Source organism: Theobroma cacao, chromosome 3 (assembly GCF_000208745.1).
Source record: "Theobroma cacao cultivar B97-61/B2 chromosome 3, Criollo_cocoa_genome_V2, whole genome shotgun sequence".
NCBI classification, from domain to species: Eukaryota; Viridiplantae; Streptophyta; class Magnoliopsida; order Malvales; family Malvaceae; genus Theobroma; species Theobroma cacao.
Genome location: NC_030852.1, coordinates 17,653,760 through 17,668,631, shown reverse-complemented (window position 1 = coordinate 17,668,631; position 14,872 = coordinate 17,653,760). Strand labels below are relative to the sequence as shown.

The following is a 14,872-nucleotide window of genomic DNA, read 5'->3' as shown; positions in this document are numbered from 1 at the left end:
ATTATTAGNAAGAGGAAAAGAAAAGAAAAAAGAAACTCGCCTGAGGTAGATCAAATCTGAAGAAACTTGCTTGAGGTGAAAAAGCAAACGAAGTAGAAAAAAAAAATTTTTAGGGTGTGGTCATTGGAAAAAAGAGAGAGAGGGGGAAACAAAGAAAAAAAAAAGAGAGAGAGCTGGTTTGGTGTTGATTTAAATGAGTATGAGGTGGTTTAATGGTTTTTTTTTTTGTTATGAAAACAAAAATAAAAAATGTAAAACACTTTTTTTGTGTTTGTGTTTTTTCTACCAATTTCAAAAACATTTTCAAAAAAGGAAAAACAAAAACAAGGTTATCAAACACGTATTTTGTTAGTATTTCCATAATTTTGCAAACAAAAATAAAAATACAGTAAACACTTGTATTACCAAACGGGGTCTTAATATCATGTTCTTTGCTACATAATATTGAAGTCATCAAAATAACACGTCAACCTACAACATGATGTAGTACTAATTGTACCATTAACTAATGAAAGTTAATTAACACTTAATAAGAGAGACTTATTTGACTTAAAGTTCAAGAGCTAAATTAAATGCAATATAAAAATATAGAAGCTTGTTTGACTATATATATATATAAAGAGAAAGAGAGAGAGAGATGAGGTGTTCCTTTTCTCTCATTAGTTGAAACAGGTTGAAAATGAGTTGCCCAAAACAAACTTTTATCAAGTAACAGATTATCTAAAAATATTCTGAGCCCTGAAAAGAAAGTCCAAAAATGTGCCCCTAAATTCCTTATTGGAAAGCAATTGAACCTAAACCACTTAATCATGTTGCCGATGTAACATGTGTGAAACATCAAAAAAAAAAAGCGTAACAAGGATATGCAAGTGCAACTATGACTACCTTTTTAAGTAGAAGCTTTTTCTTTTTGGTGAATTGATGTATGTTTAGACTTCTGAAAAATGTCAAATGGCTCAATAATGATAGCTTTAGTATCTCAATAATATGACATTTTTTGTGGTTAAACTTTTCATATTTTTTTTCTAGAGATTTGCAAGGACAACTTATGATTAAGAATTGAGTTTGTTACAACTAAAATTAGGACCACACACTAATAGCTACATATTAAATTATGTTTCCAATATTGCATTCAATATATTACTTAATTTACCATTCAACCATGAACCCATGGAAATGAATTAGTGTGAACTTTAATTTTTTTTTTATGCAAAAAAGTTTTACTTGAAACTCAACAAGAAATACATTAATTGCAATTGAAAAACATAACAATCTAAAAACAAGATCAAGAAAAATGAATCAAAAATATACAACAAACTAGACCAATTATTAAGTTTTTTTGAAAAAGATTTTAGTCTTTTTCATTGTTTGAAAGGATGAAAACTTTGACGAATATAAAATATTTTACAGAACAACGAAAAAATTGTATTAACTAAAGTAAAATGTCTTACTCTTAAAAAAACGTAAAATATTTTTCATTTACCTTCTCTCTGTGGGATTTATCCTACTTGGAAAATATTGTCTCTCCCTTCTTGTGGGATACATCCCACAAAACAATAAAATAGAGAGTACAATTATTTTCCTTTTTCTTCACTTTATTTATTATTCTTTTCCTAACAAAGTACTATTAATTATTTTTATTCACGTATTTCATAAGGATCTTATCACTATAATTATTTTTACTAAAACACTACAATCTTTAATAAAATACAAAATAATAAGATCAATTAAAGAAAAAATTATATAAAATAGGAAATAAGTTTTTCACATATGAAAATCTTTCCTTTCTTTGAATTTCTAATTTATGATTATTAACTTAACAAACTAACCACTAAAACAATATGATGAGAAATAAATAATAGAAAGAATTAAATATTATTTATATATAATATTTTAATATTGAAAAAAATGTTTTAGATGTATTGCATTTGATGACTTTTAACATTTTTATGGTGTTATGGTAAAAAATTATTAAAGATAGGTCATGATGGAAAATATTTTATAAAATATTCTAAACAACTAAAAATATTTTTGACAGCGTATCCAAATAATAAAAGCTGTTATGAATATTTTTATGAATATCCATTTATATTATTTATATTTAGATTTAGATGTAAATTATATTGGATTAAAATTAAAATTTAATCCATCCATCTAATTTTCATCTTATAAATTCTATTTAGATAAGAGGTTATTAGTCTATAAATGGGCTATCTCACTTCATTTGTAAATACATACTTAAATAAGATTTTTTTACTCTTTTTAAATACTTTCTCTCCCTCTAAATACTTTTTCTTATTGTTTTCTATATTTCATAACAAAATATTTTCGACAGTGTATCCAAATAATAAAAAACATTAAAATTTTTTAAAAAATATATTAAATAAAAATATATTTTATAAATAAATTATTTTAGAGTTACTAATCATAGTCTAAGTACGTGCATTTATCAAGTAAAATGCTAAGTGATTAAACCAAAAATTTTAGTTTCAACATAGATCTAATTTAGGAAACTTTAAGAACCATTGAGTCTTTCGGCTTCTGAAAGAAATGTTAGATCAAGAAAGGAACAAGGACAATATAAGGGGGAACGTGTGTTAGATTACATGCCTCCTTTTTCAAACGTTCATTGCTCAAGGTAATAACAGTACTTTTGTGCTTCCAAATCAGAAATGTTCAAGTGTTCTCGAGTCTATTTTAAGATAGATAAATGTCTGCTATTTATTGGCTCTTGCTCATGAAAGTCTTCGCAGAATGGAGAAATTATTTAATTCCCACAAATCGAAACAGAGCCTATCATGGAATGGACCTCACAATGGAATTGACATCTGTGTCCGAATCGAACTCATGTGGGCCATTTTTGGGCTTCGTTAAGAAAAAGGCCAAATTTTGTGGGCCCATAGCTATGGAGAAGTTAATAAATGCTGTATTGATTGGGCAGTGACGAAATGAGATGACGGAGTATGTGACGTTAATCTTGAGGAGTCACTGAAGTAGACTGATTGCCAATTTTACCCTCTCCGTAGCCCTTATGTATCCAATACAACGCGGCACATCAGGGTTATAAAACTCCAACAACATGTAGCATATGAAATATTACAGTAATTAATTTCTGTTTCCAATGTATTTCCTCTTCCACGTTTGTATCAAAAACACTAAAAAGCAATTGTATTAAAAAAAGAAACCTCGTTTTTCTCTGCCTTAATGTTCATTTTCCTTGAAGAGAACGAGAAGAAGCAGAGCCCTCTCCACCAGATCACGTTAGCATGGTCCAGGCACCATCTTTTTAAGGCTTTTAGACAAACAGACACACAGAATATTAGCATTCTTTTTCTTTTTTGGCTTCCATTGTTTCTTCTCTTGTTTAGCATTTGAATTTAAGGAAAGGGAGATAGTGACATGGGCAATTGCTTTCGAACTCGTTCGAAAGTGGACAACTCTCTGAGCTCTCAGGCAACTTCGGGTAATGTTTTTATGGGGTCTTTTCATTTCATGCAATCGTTTTTTTTTTTCCTTGAAAGGTTTCATTCATCTTTGGTTTGCAACGAGGACTTGGTCTTTGGCTTTGGTGGTTTTCAGGGAAATGGGGCTCCTTGGAAAGGGTTTGATTGGGTTTACAAGTGAGGATTCCATGTGGGATTTGTTAGAATTAACTTTGTTTCAGCTTCGATATGTGATCGAGATTGATGTTCCTTCGTTTTGCAATTTGTTTTCTTTTGTTTTTCTTTTTTTAGTGTTTTTTTGTTTTTTTACATAGTAGTAGTGATTATTTCATCTAATGCTTCAACTTAGAAGTCGAAATAATTGGTCTGTATATAATAATTCTTGTGGGATTTATATGTTTTCTTTCTTTTTGTTTTTTAAACATTTAAAAGCAGGCGTGTTTTTTTGGGTTCGAAGGAAGAGTCAGAGCTTCTGTTTTTGGCATGTTATTGGGTTGTTAATGCTCTGTTTCATGAAGTTTATAAGATCATAGGTTCTCTAGTTTGGAACAGGTTTCTTTACTTTGAAATTTATGTACATTGCTCTTAGAAATAAACGGTTTTCATGGATGGCTTTCTTTGGCCTTTATATCTTTCAGGTTACTTGTGTATGTTAATGCTTTATCTAGTATTATTACACATTTGCATCCAATTCATTTTTGGTATTTTTTGGGCATCGTGCCCCCTCTGCTGTTTTTGTTGTTATAGAATTTGTATATATCTGCCTCATTTGGGAGGATAAGAGGGCTCTGAGAATATTTGGGTTCAAAAGCTGTACGATTGTTATCCCATAACATTTTTCATTTTTACTGATTTCTTTATTCCAGGTAGACATGTTAAGTCTTTCACCTAAGTATCCACCCTTTGGTGTTCCTTGAAAAAGAAGGCTTGGTTGCTTGGGTCTCTATTGTTAATCACATGAAGTTGTCTTACTTTTCAAAAAAAAAAAAATCACATGAATTTGTCTTTTAAACATGTGGAAACATATACTAGTGCTTGCATTGTTAAATGTTAGGCGTCATTAATCACATGAAGTTCTCTTTTAGACATGTGAGCATAGTAATGCTTGCATTGGTAAATTGCCAATTGGAAGGTCATAATTGGGGTGGCATGCTATAGTAATCTAGAAATTTATCTTTTCTTTTTTTTTTATATAAAAAAAAAACTTCTGTGCTGGAAATTTCTTGAACCGTTTTTTTGTTAATGCTATAAGTGACTTCAATTATGATAATTAGCAATATATATTCTGATAGATGTGCTTGTATCTCAGTCAGATAACGACAATGTTTCTTGTCAGTGTATCGTTCTTAATTACAATCAGCCAAGGATAAGCTAATTTGTCTACTTGGACAAATGTCACTTAACAGAACTCAGTCACATGATAGCTACTACATGATTACTAAGATAATTAGCTATTACTTTAATTTGTGTTTGTGGTTCTGTTTTAAGTAGCCAACAAGCTCCCATGGCAGTCTGGTTCACAAACATGGAATCGGAGCTTGTCTCTTAAGAATTTGTCTAATGACCTAAATTAAAATCGTATCATCTTCAAAGATGTAGATTATTCTGTTTCGTGGTCCACTTGGGTGCTCCATTTGGTTCAAAGCCCAAATGAAGGTCCTGTGTATGGAAAGAATGTGTGTTTGAAGCCATGACTGAGCTGTTTCTTGATATCTAGTTCATCAATGAAATTTGCTGTACAGTTGGCTTCACACCTAAGTGCTATTATTTTTATATTGGCTAGTTTGTAGAGATTTACTCAAAATTGAGATGTAGACATGTGATAAATGATTATAATTTAATTTAATTCGTTTGCTCAAGTTGCTCTCTTATGTGTAACACTATACAAATCTTGTGGCTAAGTTTAACTGCTATAACTAACATTTAAGATTATCCTTGTTATACAAGGCCAAAATCAAGGTTTTGTTTATGGTTAGAATTGTATAGTCATAGACATCACTGGGCTGTTTCTTAATAGTTAGTTCCTTAATGCATCATTCTGTACAGCTGACCTCAAAGCTAAGTACTGATATTTCAGCTCAGCTAAATTTATAGCTTAGCATAAAATTGAGATGTAGATGCATTCTGATTGATGAGATTATTAAAATTTGTAATATATGCTGTTTGCTCAAGTTTCCCCGTTCCAATTAATAATATACACAACTTGTGGCTAAATTTAACTTCATAACTAGTATTTAAAAATATTATTACACCCAAAACATGTGTGCTTGGAAATTTTCTTTGGCCAGCTCTCATGCTATTTTTGATATTTTATTCTACTATATGCCTAGATGTTTGGTACTATTTACTCTGGTAAAATTTATGTTATTTGACCCTATAGAGAAGAAACTATTTGTTAATAATTCACACCTCTACAAGATTTCAATTAAGTGCTAGATAATTTGAAGTTGATGCAATTTCATACACCTTGTACTTAGAATTGTATTTTATTTTTGGCCATGCCATACAATGTGCCATTTGTTACACCTCTAATGCTCCTGCATGTAATCAGCTTTGGTTTTGACATATCTGCATTTGTTTTCTTATGATGAATTCTCTGGCTACACGTTTTGCTCCATGTAAATTCCTCTTAAATCTTAGAAGTCTCATAGCAGGGAACTACTTTTCTCTTTCAGGAGCTTCAAAACTTCCAAATAGAGAAAATTTTTCTGCTTCTTCAAGTGTGATTAAAGCTGATAGTGGAAAAAGTGTACCTGGAAGTCTCTCTGCTGCAAAAACTGAAAGTGATATATTGTCATCCCCCCATCTGAAAGCATTCACATTTACTGAGCTCAAAAATGCTACTAGAAACTTTCGTTTAGACAATCTCATTGGGGAAGGTGGGTTTGGTTATGTTTACAAAGGGTGGATGGTTGAGCAAACCCTTGTAGCTGCAAGGCCTGGATATGGAATGGTTGTTGCTGTGAAGAAGCTTAAACCTGAAGGGTTTCAGGGTCATAAGGAGTGGCTGGTAGGTTTCTTCCTTCATCATGTTAACTTTCTCCTTTTGTTGGAAAATTTTCTTGGCTCATGTATAGGTTGTTTTGATTCTAGAGTGAAGTTAATTACCTTGGTCAGCTTCATCATCCAAATCTGGTCAAACTTATTGGATATTGCTTGGAAGAGGAAAATAGGCTTTTGGTCTATGAGTATCTATCCAAAGGCAGCTTGGAGAATCATCTTTTCAGAAGTAAGTCAATGCCTTTCTCAATAGAACTTGTAAACTTAATATCCTAGCTAGCTGCCTACTTAATTTCTTTCTTCTTTTTCTGAGGTATGCTTATTGCATACCTTTACCAACACTTTATGAAAAATCATCAAGTCTCCTGCAAAATAAAAATGTTACCAAGTGAATTTTCTTCTATTTTTAATCCGTGCTTGTTTGGATATTGTGGTTGCTTTTCCTATTATGCCAAAAGATGTCTGTTTGTCCATTAAATTTGAGGCTGTCGTAATTTCAGGGGGTGCTCGACCACTTTCATGGGCTATAAGGATCAGGGTTGCCATAGATACTGCTAGAGGCCTTTCCTTCTTACATGATTCTGAACAACCAGTTATATACCGAGACTTTAAGGCATCAAATATCCTACTAGATTCGGTATGTTGGCTAAAAAATGAATACCAGTATGTTGATTGTGCTGGACTGGATTAGTCAATTCAGGAAAGGTTCTAGAGGTCTGTAAATGGAACCAGTTAAAATTTTTTCTGAAATGGAACCGGTCAAAAATCTTTCTGAAAAATTTTTAAAAAAACATAGAAAAAGGTTTAACGTTTTATCCTCAGTGTTTTTCCTGTTTTAAATCAGCCTATCTTTATGTATGTTCATAGTAACATTCATGATTAATTTGCTTAATATTGTAGTCAATCTTTGGATCATGGCATTGGAAATTTATTCAGTTTTACTATGCCAAGTTTTCCAACGGTTAACAGCCTGTGCATCATTTTGGCAGGAGTTCAATGCCAAACTTTCAGACTTTGGCTTGGCAAAAGCAGGCCCTGTTGGTGAGAATTCTCATGTTTCTACTCAAGTCCTGGGTACTCAAGGATATGCTGCCCCGGAATATATTGCTACAGGTTACATTGTTTGCCCAACTTATGAAATTTTTGTTTACCATAGCATTTAAGCATGTACTATTCAATTCATGATTTCGTATAAACTTCTTTGGTTTAAATGTCTTCAGAGATTGTTTTTACTGTCGTCACCATCGGAGTTACTAGACGTATTCTTTAACTTCAGATTTATATGTAGCATGAGACAATGGGAAAAGGTCCATTCCTATCTATTCTGCGAACCAAACATGCAATTAATCTTTTCCTAATCCCTACAGAACTGATAATGGCACTTTGCCTTCTAGAAAGCCATTCTACTGAGAAAAAGTTTTCTTTGAACTTCATGTTTCATACATAACATATAACACTTGAAAAAGGCATCACTGAGTCTGGATGGTGTTCTACCAAAACACGGAATCCCTTCCTAGTTCCTATGGGACTAATATTAGCACCTTCCTTCGTATGAAAACCATGGAATGACAGCCCATGGCATTCCTACTTTTCAATCCTGTATTAACAATTTTTTTTTTTTGAAAAGCCTATAATAACAAATTCTAGATGAGGTATAAGCGTAATGATTTCTGAGTCAGTTGTGCTGCTCTCCATTTTTCATTTGCCTAAATAACCTTCATAAGGAATTTCTGTTTGGCAAATGCTAAGTGCCTCAGGAGAATTGGCCAAGGTATGATCCTTTACCTTTTGTTTTTAATGCACTCATTTTTTCCTTCAATAATGTGAGTGCATTAAATATATCCTAAGAAAGTACCTTATACTGGCCTTGGGCACTTGTTTTCTAATTCTTTTTATGTTTCTTCTAAACAGAACTTGGATTGACATAGTGTTATTTAGTAATATAGCTTGGACTCCTTTCTATGAGGTTGTGACTTTAACCGATTACTTTAGTTACTTGCCAAGTGAATTTTTTACTGCCTTTTTTTTAGAAAAAAAAAATTTCTTATTGTTTGGGTTTATAACCACATAACTCAATTTGGGATGTTGAACCTATAAGAAAACCCCTGAATTTTAGTATTTGCAGCACTATGTGAATTAATTAGCTCTTCTAATGTTGTGCAGGTCGGCTAACTGCAAGGTGTGATGTCTACAGCTTTGGAGTTGTGTTACTGGAACTGCTTTCAGGGCGCCGTGCTGTTGATACAACAAAAATTGGAGTGGAGGAGAATCTAGTGGATTGGGCAAAACCCTATTTGAGTGATAGGCGCAAGTTATTCCGAATTATGGATATCAAGTTACAGGGTCAGTACCCTCAGAGAGCAGCTTATACTGTTGCCCTCCTTGCATTACAGTGTATAAGTGAAGCCAAGGTCCGACCACGAATGGCTGATGTTTTGTCTGCCCTAGAACAGCTTCCTACCCTTTCTTCCCCAAGAGTTGTTCACGCCGCCCCACAGTCAGAGGCACAAGCAGTAGCTAGTCCTATACCAAAGTCCCCATTGAGAAAAAGTTATCCTACCTCACCTGCCAATATGCCCTACAGAGGCTCTTCACTGCCAGTTGAAACGAAATCTTCTAGCCATGTGAAATCCCCACAGGAACGGCAGTCATTTGAAACGAAATCTGCTCACAATGTTAAATCCTCTCAGGAACTACAGCAATTCGAAATGAAATCTCCCAGCCTTGTGAAATCCCCTCAGGAAGAATTGTCATCTGAAATGAGATCCCCTCGCCATGTGAAATCACTGCCATCTGGAAAGAAATCCCCTCACCATTTGTAATCTCCACAGAGATAATGAGCCTGGTACAGTTTTCCCTCCAGCGTCTCACCGTATATCCCCTTTCTCCCTTGTTGTCACCCTTTAGATGGTATTTTGTTCAATGTAAAAAAAAAAGAAACAAGAGGTAGTAGTATCTCGCGGCAAATTTTGTGGTTTTAAGCAAATCCTATAGAGACAGAGATCTTTGGATTGTACAGAAAATATGCCATCAAATTTTGTCATCACCATAAGTGCAAGTTTTCATTCACTGCTCACCAACATGTTACAACTGTCTGATACCCGCCAAAAGATGCCTTTAAAGGACATGTTTTGGAATTGATTTCAGTTCGTCTGGTCTGCATATCCCAGAATAATTGAAAGAAAGTAATTTCTGGCCTCTAGCATGTGAAAATATATAATTTTTTTGGTAAGAGAAACTGATTGTTTGGCCCGGGACTGGCTGGGAGGGTGAATTTCCAGAACCTGACCATGCTTTGATGAAGTGTGTGTGTTGAGCAGCCTTCCAGACTCCACATTGGAGGCTGCCTTGAAAGAGCTTTTCATTCCAACAAAGCAAAAGGAGTTTCCAAATATCCCAATGCCTTTTGTCTTTTCAATTTTTATGGTATTTAATTTTTTCAATGGATATTAGAGTTTCATTTTTGTGTTGTGTTATTGTGCTTTACATATCATCTCTTCAAAATATTTTTTTACAAAAAAAAAAAAGAGAGAAAAAGAAAACAAAACAGGAGTTAACGTATTTTTTGTTACCCCTCAAATTTAAACGAGGTCGTTTAGAACTGCACTTCCCATCAACAAACAAAACTGGAGTGGCAACACGCCACCTAACAGTGTGAGAAATCAATCGTCAACGAGGGAAAGACGAAAGGGTTGTGAGGAGCCTTGTCTATCTTGATGTGCACTTCTGGGCCTCCTCCCAAGGATCCAATCGAAATCTCTCCCTGGCGATAAAAAAATTCACACCATTCCCCTTTTTCGTGTTCATGTTTCCTTGTTGGGTTAGTGTTTAAAATAACTTCTTTCCTTATTAACTGTGTTTGGTAGATAGCAGTATTTGTTGAAGAAGATGGTGCTGGTCTTGGCTCTGGGGGATTTGCATATACCCCATCGGGCAGCTGATCTCCCTCCAAAGTTCAAGTCCATGCTGGTTCCTGGCAAGATCCAACACATCATTTGCACCGGCAATCTTTGCATAAAAGTATCCCTCTTTCTCTATCTGATTTACTTTTTTATTTTCTTTGTGGGTTATTTTGTTACTGAAATCTAGTAAAATTTGGGTCTACTTGTTTGGCATATTTGTTTTATGCTTCTTTGCTGAGTCTTAATTGAAGAGATTGACCAATGTTAAATTTCTCAATTTTTGTTGCAAATTGAATCATTACCAATGATCAAATTTTAGGGCGTTATAGTTTTATTCTCATAAACCCAATAGAGGGATCCTCTTCTTTGTGATAGTTGTGGATTTTTTTCACTCCTTGTGTGCCAATGCTAAATGTAAGTCTAACTTGATCTGGATTCCAATGTGTTTGCCATACATTTGTTGATGTTGAATTTATTCTTTTTTCCATAAGCTGCAAATATAGGAGGGTTCATTATTTGTTACCTTATGCGTTGCAACTGAGTATCCAAGTATACATAAGATTCTCCTTGTTTTTTCATGTTTCTAAATTGAATTTCGAAGAACCAACAGAAGGTACCATACCATAATCACAGAGTTACTGTTCTAAATTCCTGTCACATCTGTTTCCTTGATCATTTGTAATTTTTACTCCCTTCTAGCCAAATGTCCTGTACTGCCTTGCCTGCCATATGTAGTTTTTAGCATTTCTTACCTACCTCTTTTTTCACTGCTAACAATAATACTCTCTTCTCCTTTCATCTTTGGTGTCAAATGCATATGAGTAGTCATTGACTTTCCTGTGGCCTTTTCTCTACTATTTAAAGGTTAAAGTAGGACTGAAGTTGATATACGGTTTAAACTTAGAAATTAATAAAAAGTTAATAACTTATTTGAATAGTCTGTGAAGAATTTGAATAAGTTGATTTTTTAGCTTTATAAGCCAAATTGGAAATTAGAGGGAAAGAAAAAGAAGGATGTAATGTGACTTCTGTTTGTCATTTTTTCTTGCTTTGGGAACCACCCCATAGAAATTGTAAATTTCTAACATTTCACTTTTGTATCTTTTTCATTTTTCTTGTTAAATTTCCACTGGCTCAGCAAATTCGGACTATTATTTCAGGAAGTTCAAGATTACCTGAAGTCTCTTTGTCCTGACTTGCATATTACAAGAGGTGAATATGATGAAGAAACAAGATGTCCCGAGACCAAAACACTAACTATTGGGCAATTCAAGTTGGGATTATGCCATGGTCATCAGGTATGATACTTCTGTCACTTTGAACAGAAAAGAATCTCTTGGTATCAGACAATATCTCGAAGGGCTTTTAAATGTTTTTATGCATTTTAAATCAGTAATTAGTTTGCTAGAGATGTGGATTATAATGAACCATGCATCTCCAGCTGCTGTGAAATATATCTGAATTTATTACTTCATCTGTGTGTTTCAGCCAACACTAATCAGTCTTATTGTGACTTGATGCTTTAAGGTTATTCCATGGGGTGACCTAGACTCACTAGCCATGCTACAGAGGCAGCTGGATGTCGACATACTTGTGACAGGGCACACCCACCAGTTCACTGCTTACAAACATGAAGGAGGAGTTGTTATAAACCCAGGGTCTGCTACAGGTGCATACAGCAGCATCACTTATGATGTGAACCCTAGCTTTGTCCTCATGGATATTGATGGGCTACGTGTCGTGGTCTATGTCTATGAACTCATAGACGGAGAGGTTAAAGTTGACAAAATTGATTTCAAGAAGACAACTGCCACAACTCACTCTGCTCATTGAACTTATGGGTTTACAATGTGCTATTGTTAACATTTTCCATGGATTCATCAAAATGCAACCGGTTTGTAGTACACGTGATCCAATCATTTGTGTACGTGTTAATGATAGAAATTTTGGCATGAGGGATGGTTTCTTGTCTTGCTGTCTACGGTGAGTTATGTCCTGTTTTGAGAACCATTGTTTTGGACAGGCAATCTCTGTATCTTCTTCTCCTGATTACATTTTCAAAATGACAGTACTGCATGCGAACTGCAACATTATATATGGGAATCAGTGCAAACAAAAATAACGATAAACCGATGCCTAAAGCCAAAAGTGAGGTAAGCTTCGGGCAGCAAAGTAGTCGACCCTGAAATCTGGATGGATTCTTTTTCTGAAATGATGTGTGCCTATCACAATCTACTTTACAAAGACTTAAATATTAAAAAAAACCTTATATTATTTTATTTATGTAAATTTTTTTATGTTTTTATTTTATTTAAAAAGACCTTATTTTTGTATTTATATCCACACATAAGTTCTTAACTTTAGAGAAAAATTAATAACGGTCAGTTTTAACGTTAATTAGTATTTTTTTATCTATATGTTATATGACATGATGTGATAACATGATTATGTGATAAATCAAATTAAATCAAAAGTTATGACTTGATAACATGATCTTGTAATAAATCAAATCAAAAGTTTTAAATTTTCTATTATAATTAAAGATTTGTATGGATACAAGTCAAAAGATAAAAGAGTATTTAATACAATAAAAAAATAGAAATATTTTCATATAAAAAGAAATAATTTGTGAGTACAAGTAAAAATTATCTTGAAATATCTTGAATTGGATAATTTTGTCAAACTTAACTTTAATGGAAGAAGAAGAAGAAGAAAAAAAAAGAGAGANGTATGGATACAAGTCAAAAGATAAAAGAGTATTTAATACAATAAAAAAATAGAAATATTTTCATATAAAAAGAAATAATTTGTGAGTACAAGTAAAAATTATCTTGAAATCTCTTGAAGTTGGATAATTTTGTCAAACTTAACTTTAATGGAAGAAGAAGAAGAAGAAGAAGCGAAAAAGAAGATAATGGAGTTAGAGTAGGATAAAAAAGAATAGACTTTTAATGAGGTAAAAAAATTAAATTTTTTTTTACTTAACATATTAAAAAATTTTTAGTATTTAAGTTTAAGTTCTTAAAAATTTTTAGTTTTACCTCATTAATTAGATGACAGCAGTTGATGAGTTGATAGTGTATAAGAACTATATATTGTCAATGCATCAAATATTACGTTTTTCTTAATATTTAAACTCATTTGACAAATGAAAGAAATTAATATATATGAATTTTAGCTTTGCATTTATTGGTGGTTAGAAGAAAAATTGTTTTATGTGTACGTTAGTATGTGTAGTATTTTATTTTTGAAAATAATATGATCAAATTGAAATAATAATGCTCTTTTTTATTATTTTTATTGTATTTGGCTCTTGGATAAATTTTGCTTTTTTTTTGTTTTTATTAGAAAAGAAAATTCAAATTTAACTCAAATAAAGAAATATATGTATATAGTTAAAATTGGGTCAAGGTAATTTGGTTTAGTTTAGTTTAGTTTAATTTGATCGTTAAGAAAATTCTAACTTGTTCAAAAACATAGAATAATGGCAAATCAAATGAAAAAATTTAATAATAAGGATAATGAGGTGACAATAATATAATGTTAAAGAAAATAGAAAATCTTGGTGTTGGATCAAGGCGTGTTTAAAACAATTTGTTTGTATTCCAACTAATAATATTAGGAATGTTGTCCTCTTCTTCAATCCTTAACGCAAGAAAATAAGTTACAATTAGAAAGCTCAACTGTCCTAACGAAGTATTTTTTAGCTTCCAAGTCACTTCTTTCCTAATGTTTGTTGTGGAATATCTACTTTGCTGAACACACATAAATAATCAGCACCCACCCAGCATTCAATCAAGACCAAAATCATTAAAGCCTCGCTCTTTCCCTACGATGTTGGTTGAATTGCAAATCTTACACATTAAGTTCCATTAAGGAAACATACACCGACTCTTCATAGCTTTAGGTAAGTAAGCGTCAAGTCACCCACCCAACATATATATATTTATTTATCTGGGTTTTCTTTGGTCAAGTCTCCTCTATTTCATAAGCTTTTTTATTTTTCTACAAAAGACAATGTCTTACTATCAATGTGTGGCATGGCAGATTGAGGCCGAAGATGGTGAACATGATCATCTGATGCAACTGGAAGATTCCTCACCCTTCCCTGTGTTTTCTATTGAAATCTTTGCTAACATTGTTTCTCATGAACCAACCATTATGCAACAGCTTTTGGTGCCACAGGGCCAGTTGATGCAGTCCAGAACTTCCTGGTCAGCTATATCTAGCAAGCTTTCGCAGATGCATGTACCCTTTAGCCTTCTTGCAACGGTAACGCAAAAGATCATAGAATGTGCACGGTCGGCAGCGAACGAGGTACATAACAAGAACCGCAAGAACATACCTTTTGTTGTGACTCTTTGTCCTGTAAAACTAATGGAAGAGGAAGCACTACTTTCTGAGCACGAGGCTTCTGCAGAATCCTTCGATGTGCATTCATTTTTACCAAGAATTATTGATATAGAATTCCTTTTTACAAAGAACTGTTATCCATAAAAATAGCTTACACACAAACTAATTCTTTAA

The 14,872-nt window shown here is 33.1% G+C and overlaps 3 protein-coding genes across 3 annotated transcripts; all 3 read left to right on the top strand.

Moving 5' to 3' along the window:
- On the top strand, positions 3,144-9,519 carry LOC18604636 (protein kinase 2B, chloroplastic). The gene is made up of 6 exons (XM_018117361.1): positions 3,144-3,463; positions 6,119-6,453; positions 6,537-6,672; positions 6,944-7,080; positions 7,433-7,556; positions 8,607-9,519. Exons 1-6 carry the CDS (start codon positions 3,400-3,402, stop codon positions 9,263-9,265), a joined length of 1,455 nt encoding a protein of 484 aa, XP_017972850.1. The 5' UTR covers positions 3,144-3,399; the 3' UTR covers positions 9,266-9,519.
- Positions 10,082-12,440, top strand: LOC18604635 (vacuolar protein sorting-associated protein 29). Its single transcript, XM_007037217.2, has 3 exons — positions 10,082-10,463; positions 11,506-11,643; positions 11,873-12,440. The coding sequence occupies exons 1-3, from the start codon at positions 10,332-10,334 to the stop codon at positions 12,176-12,178; spliced, it is 576 nt and encodes a 191-aa protein (XP_007037279.1). The 5' UTR covers positions 10,082-10,331; the 3' UTR covers positions 12,179-12,440.
- On the top strand, positions 12,401-14,842 carry LOC108661155. Its single transcript, XM_018117050.1, has 2 exons — positions 12,401-12,498; positions 14,393-14,842. The coding sequence occupies exons 1-2, from the start codon at positions 12,421-12,423 to the stop codon at positions 14,840-14,842; spliced, it is 528 nt and encodes a 175-aa protein (XP_017972539.1). The 5' UTR covers positions 12,401-12,420.

What these genes read in the sequence shown, in the direction of transcription:
- LOC18604636 (XM_018117361.1), top strand. Translation starts at nt 3,400, where the DNA reads ATGGGCAATTGCTTTCGAACTCGTTCGAAAGTGGACAACTCTCTGAGC. An exon ending in GAGCTCTCAGGCAACTTCGG is followed by an intron (nt 3,464 to 6,118) that starts GTAATGTTTTTA and finishes TTTCTCTTTCAG; the next exon opens with GAGCTTCAAAACTTCCAAAT. An exon ending in CCCGGAATATATTGCTACAG is followed by an intron (nt 7,557 to 8,606) that starts GTTACATTGTTT and finishes AATGTTGTGCAG; the next exon opens with GTCGGCTAACTGCAAGGTGT.
- LOC108661155 (XM_018117050.1), top strand. Translation starts at nt 12,421, where the DNA reads ATGCGAACTGCAACATTATATATGGGAATCAGTGCAAACAAAAATAAC. An exon ending in TGCCTAAAGCCAAAAGTGAG is followed by an intron (nt 12,499 to 14,392) that starts GTAAGCTTCGGG and finishes GTGGCATGGCAG; the next exon opens with ATTGAGGCCGAAGATGGTGA.
- LOC18604635 (XM_007037217.2), top strand. Translation starts at nt 10,332, where the DNA reads ATGGTGCTGGTCTTGGCTCTGGGGGATTTGCATATACCCCATCGGGCA. An exon ending in CCGGCAATCTTTGCATAAAA is followed by an intron (nt 10,464 to 11,505) that starts GTATCCCTCTTT and finishes CTATTATTTCAG; the next exon opens with GAAGTTCAAGATTACCTGAA. An exon ending in GATTATGCCATGGTCATCAG is followed by an intron (nt 11,644 to 11,872) that starts GTATGATACTTC and finishes TGATGCTTTAAG; the next exon opens with GTTATTCCATGGGGTGACCT.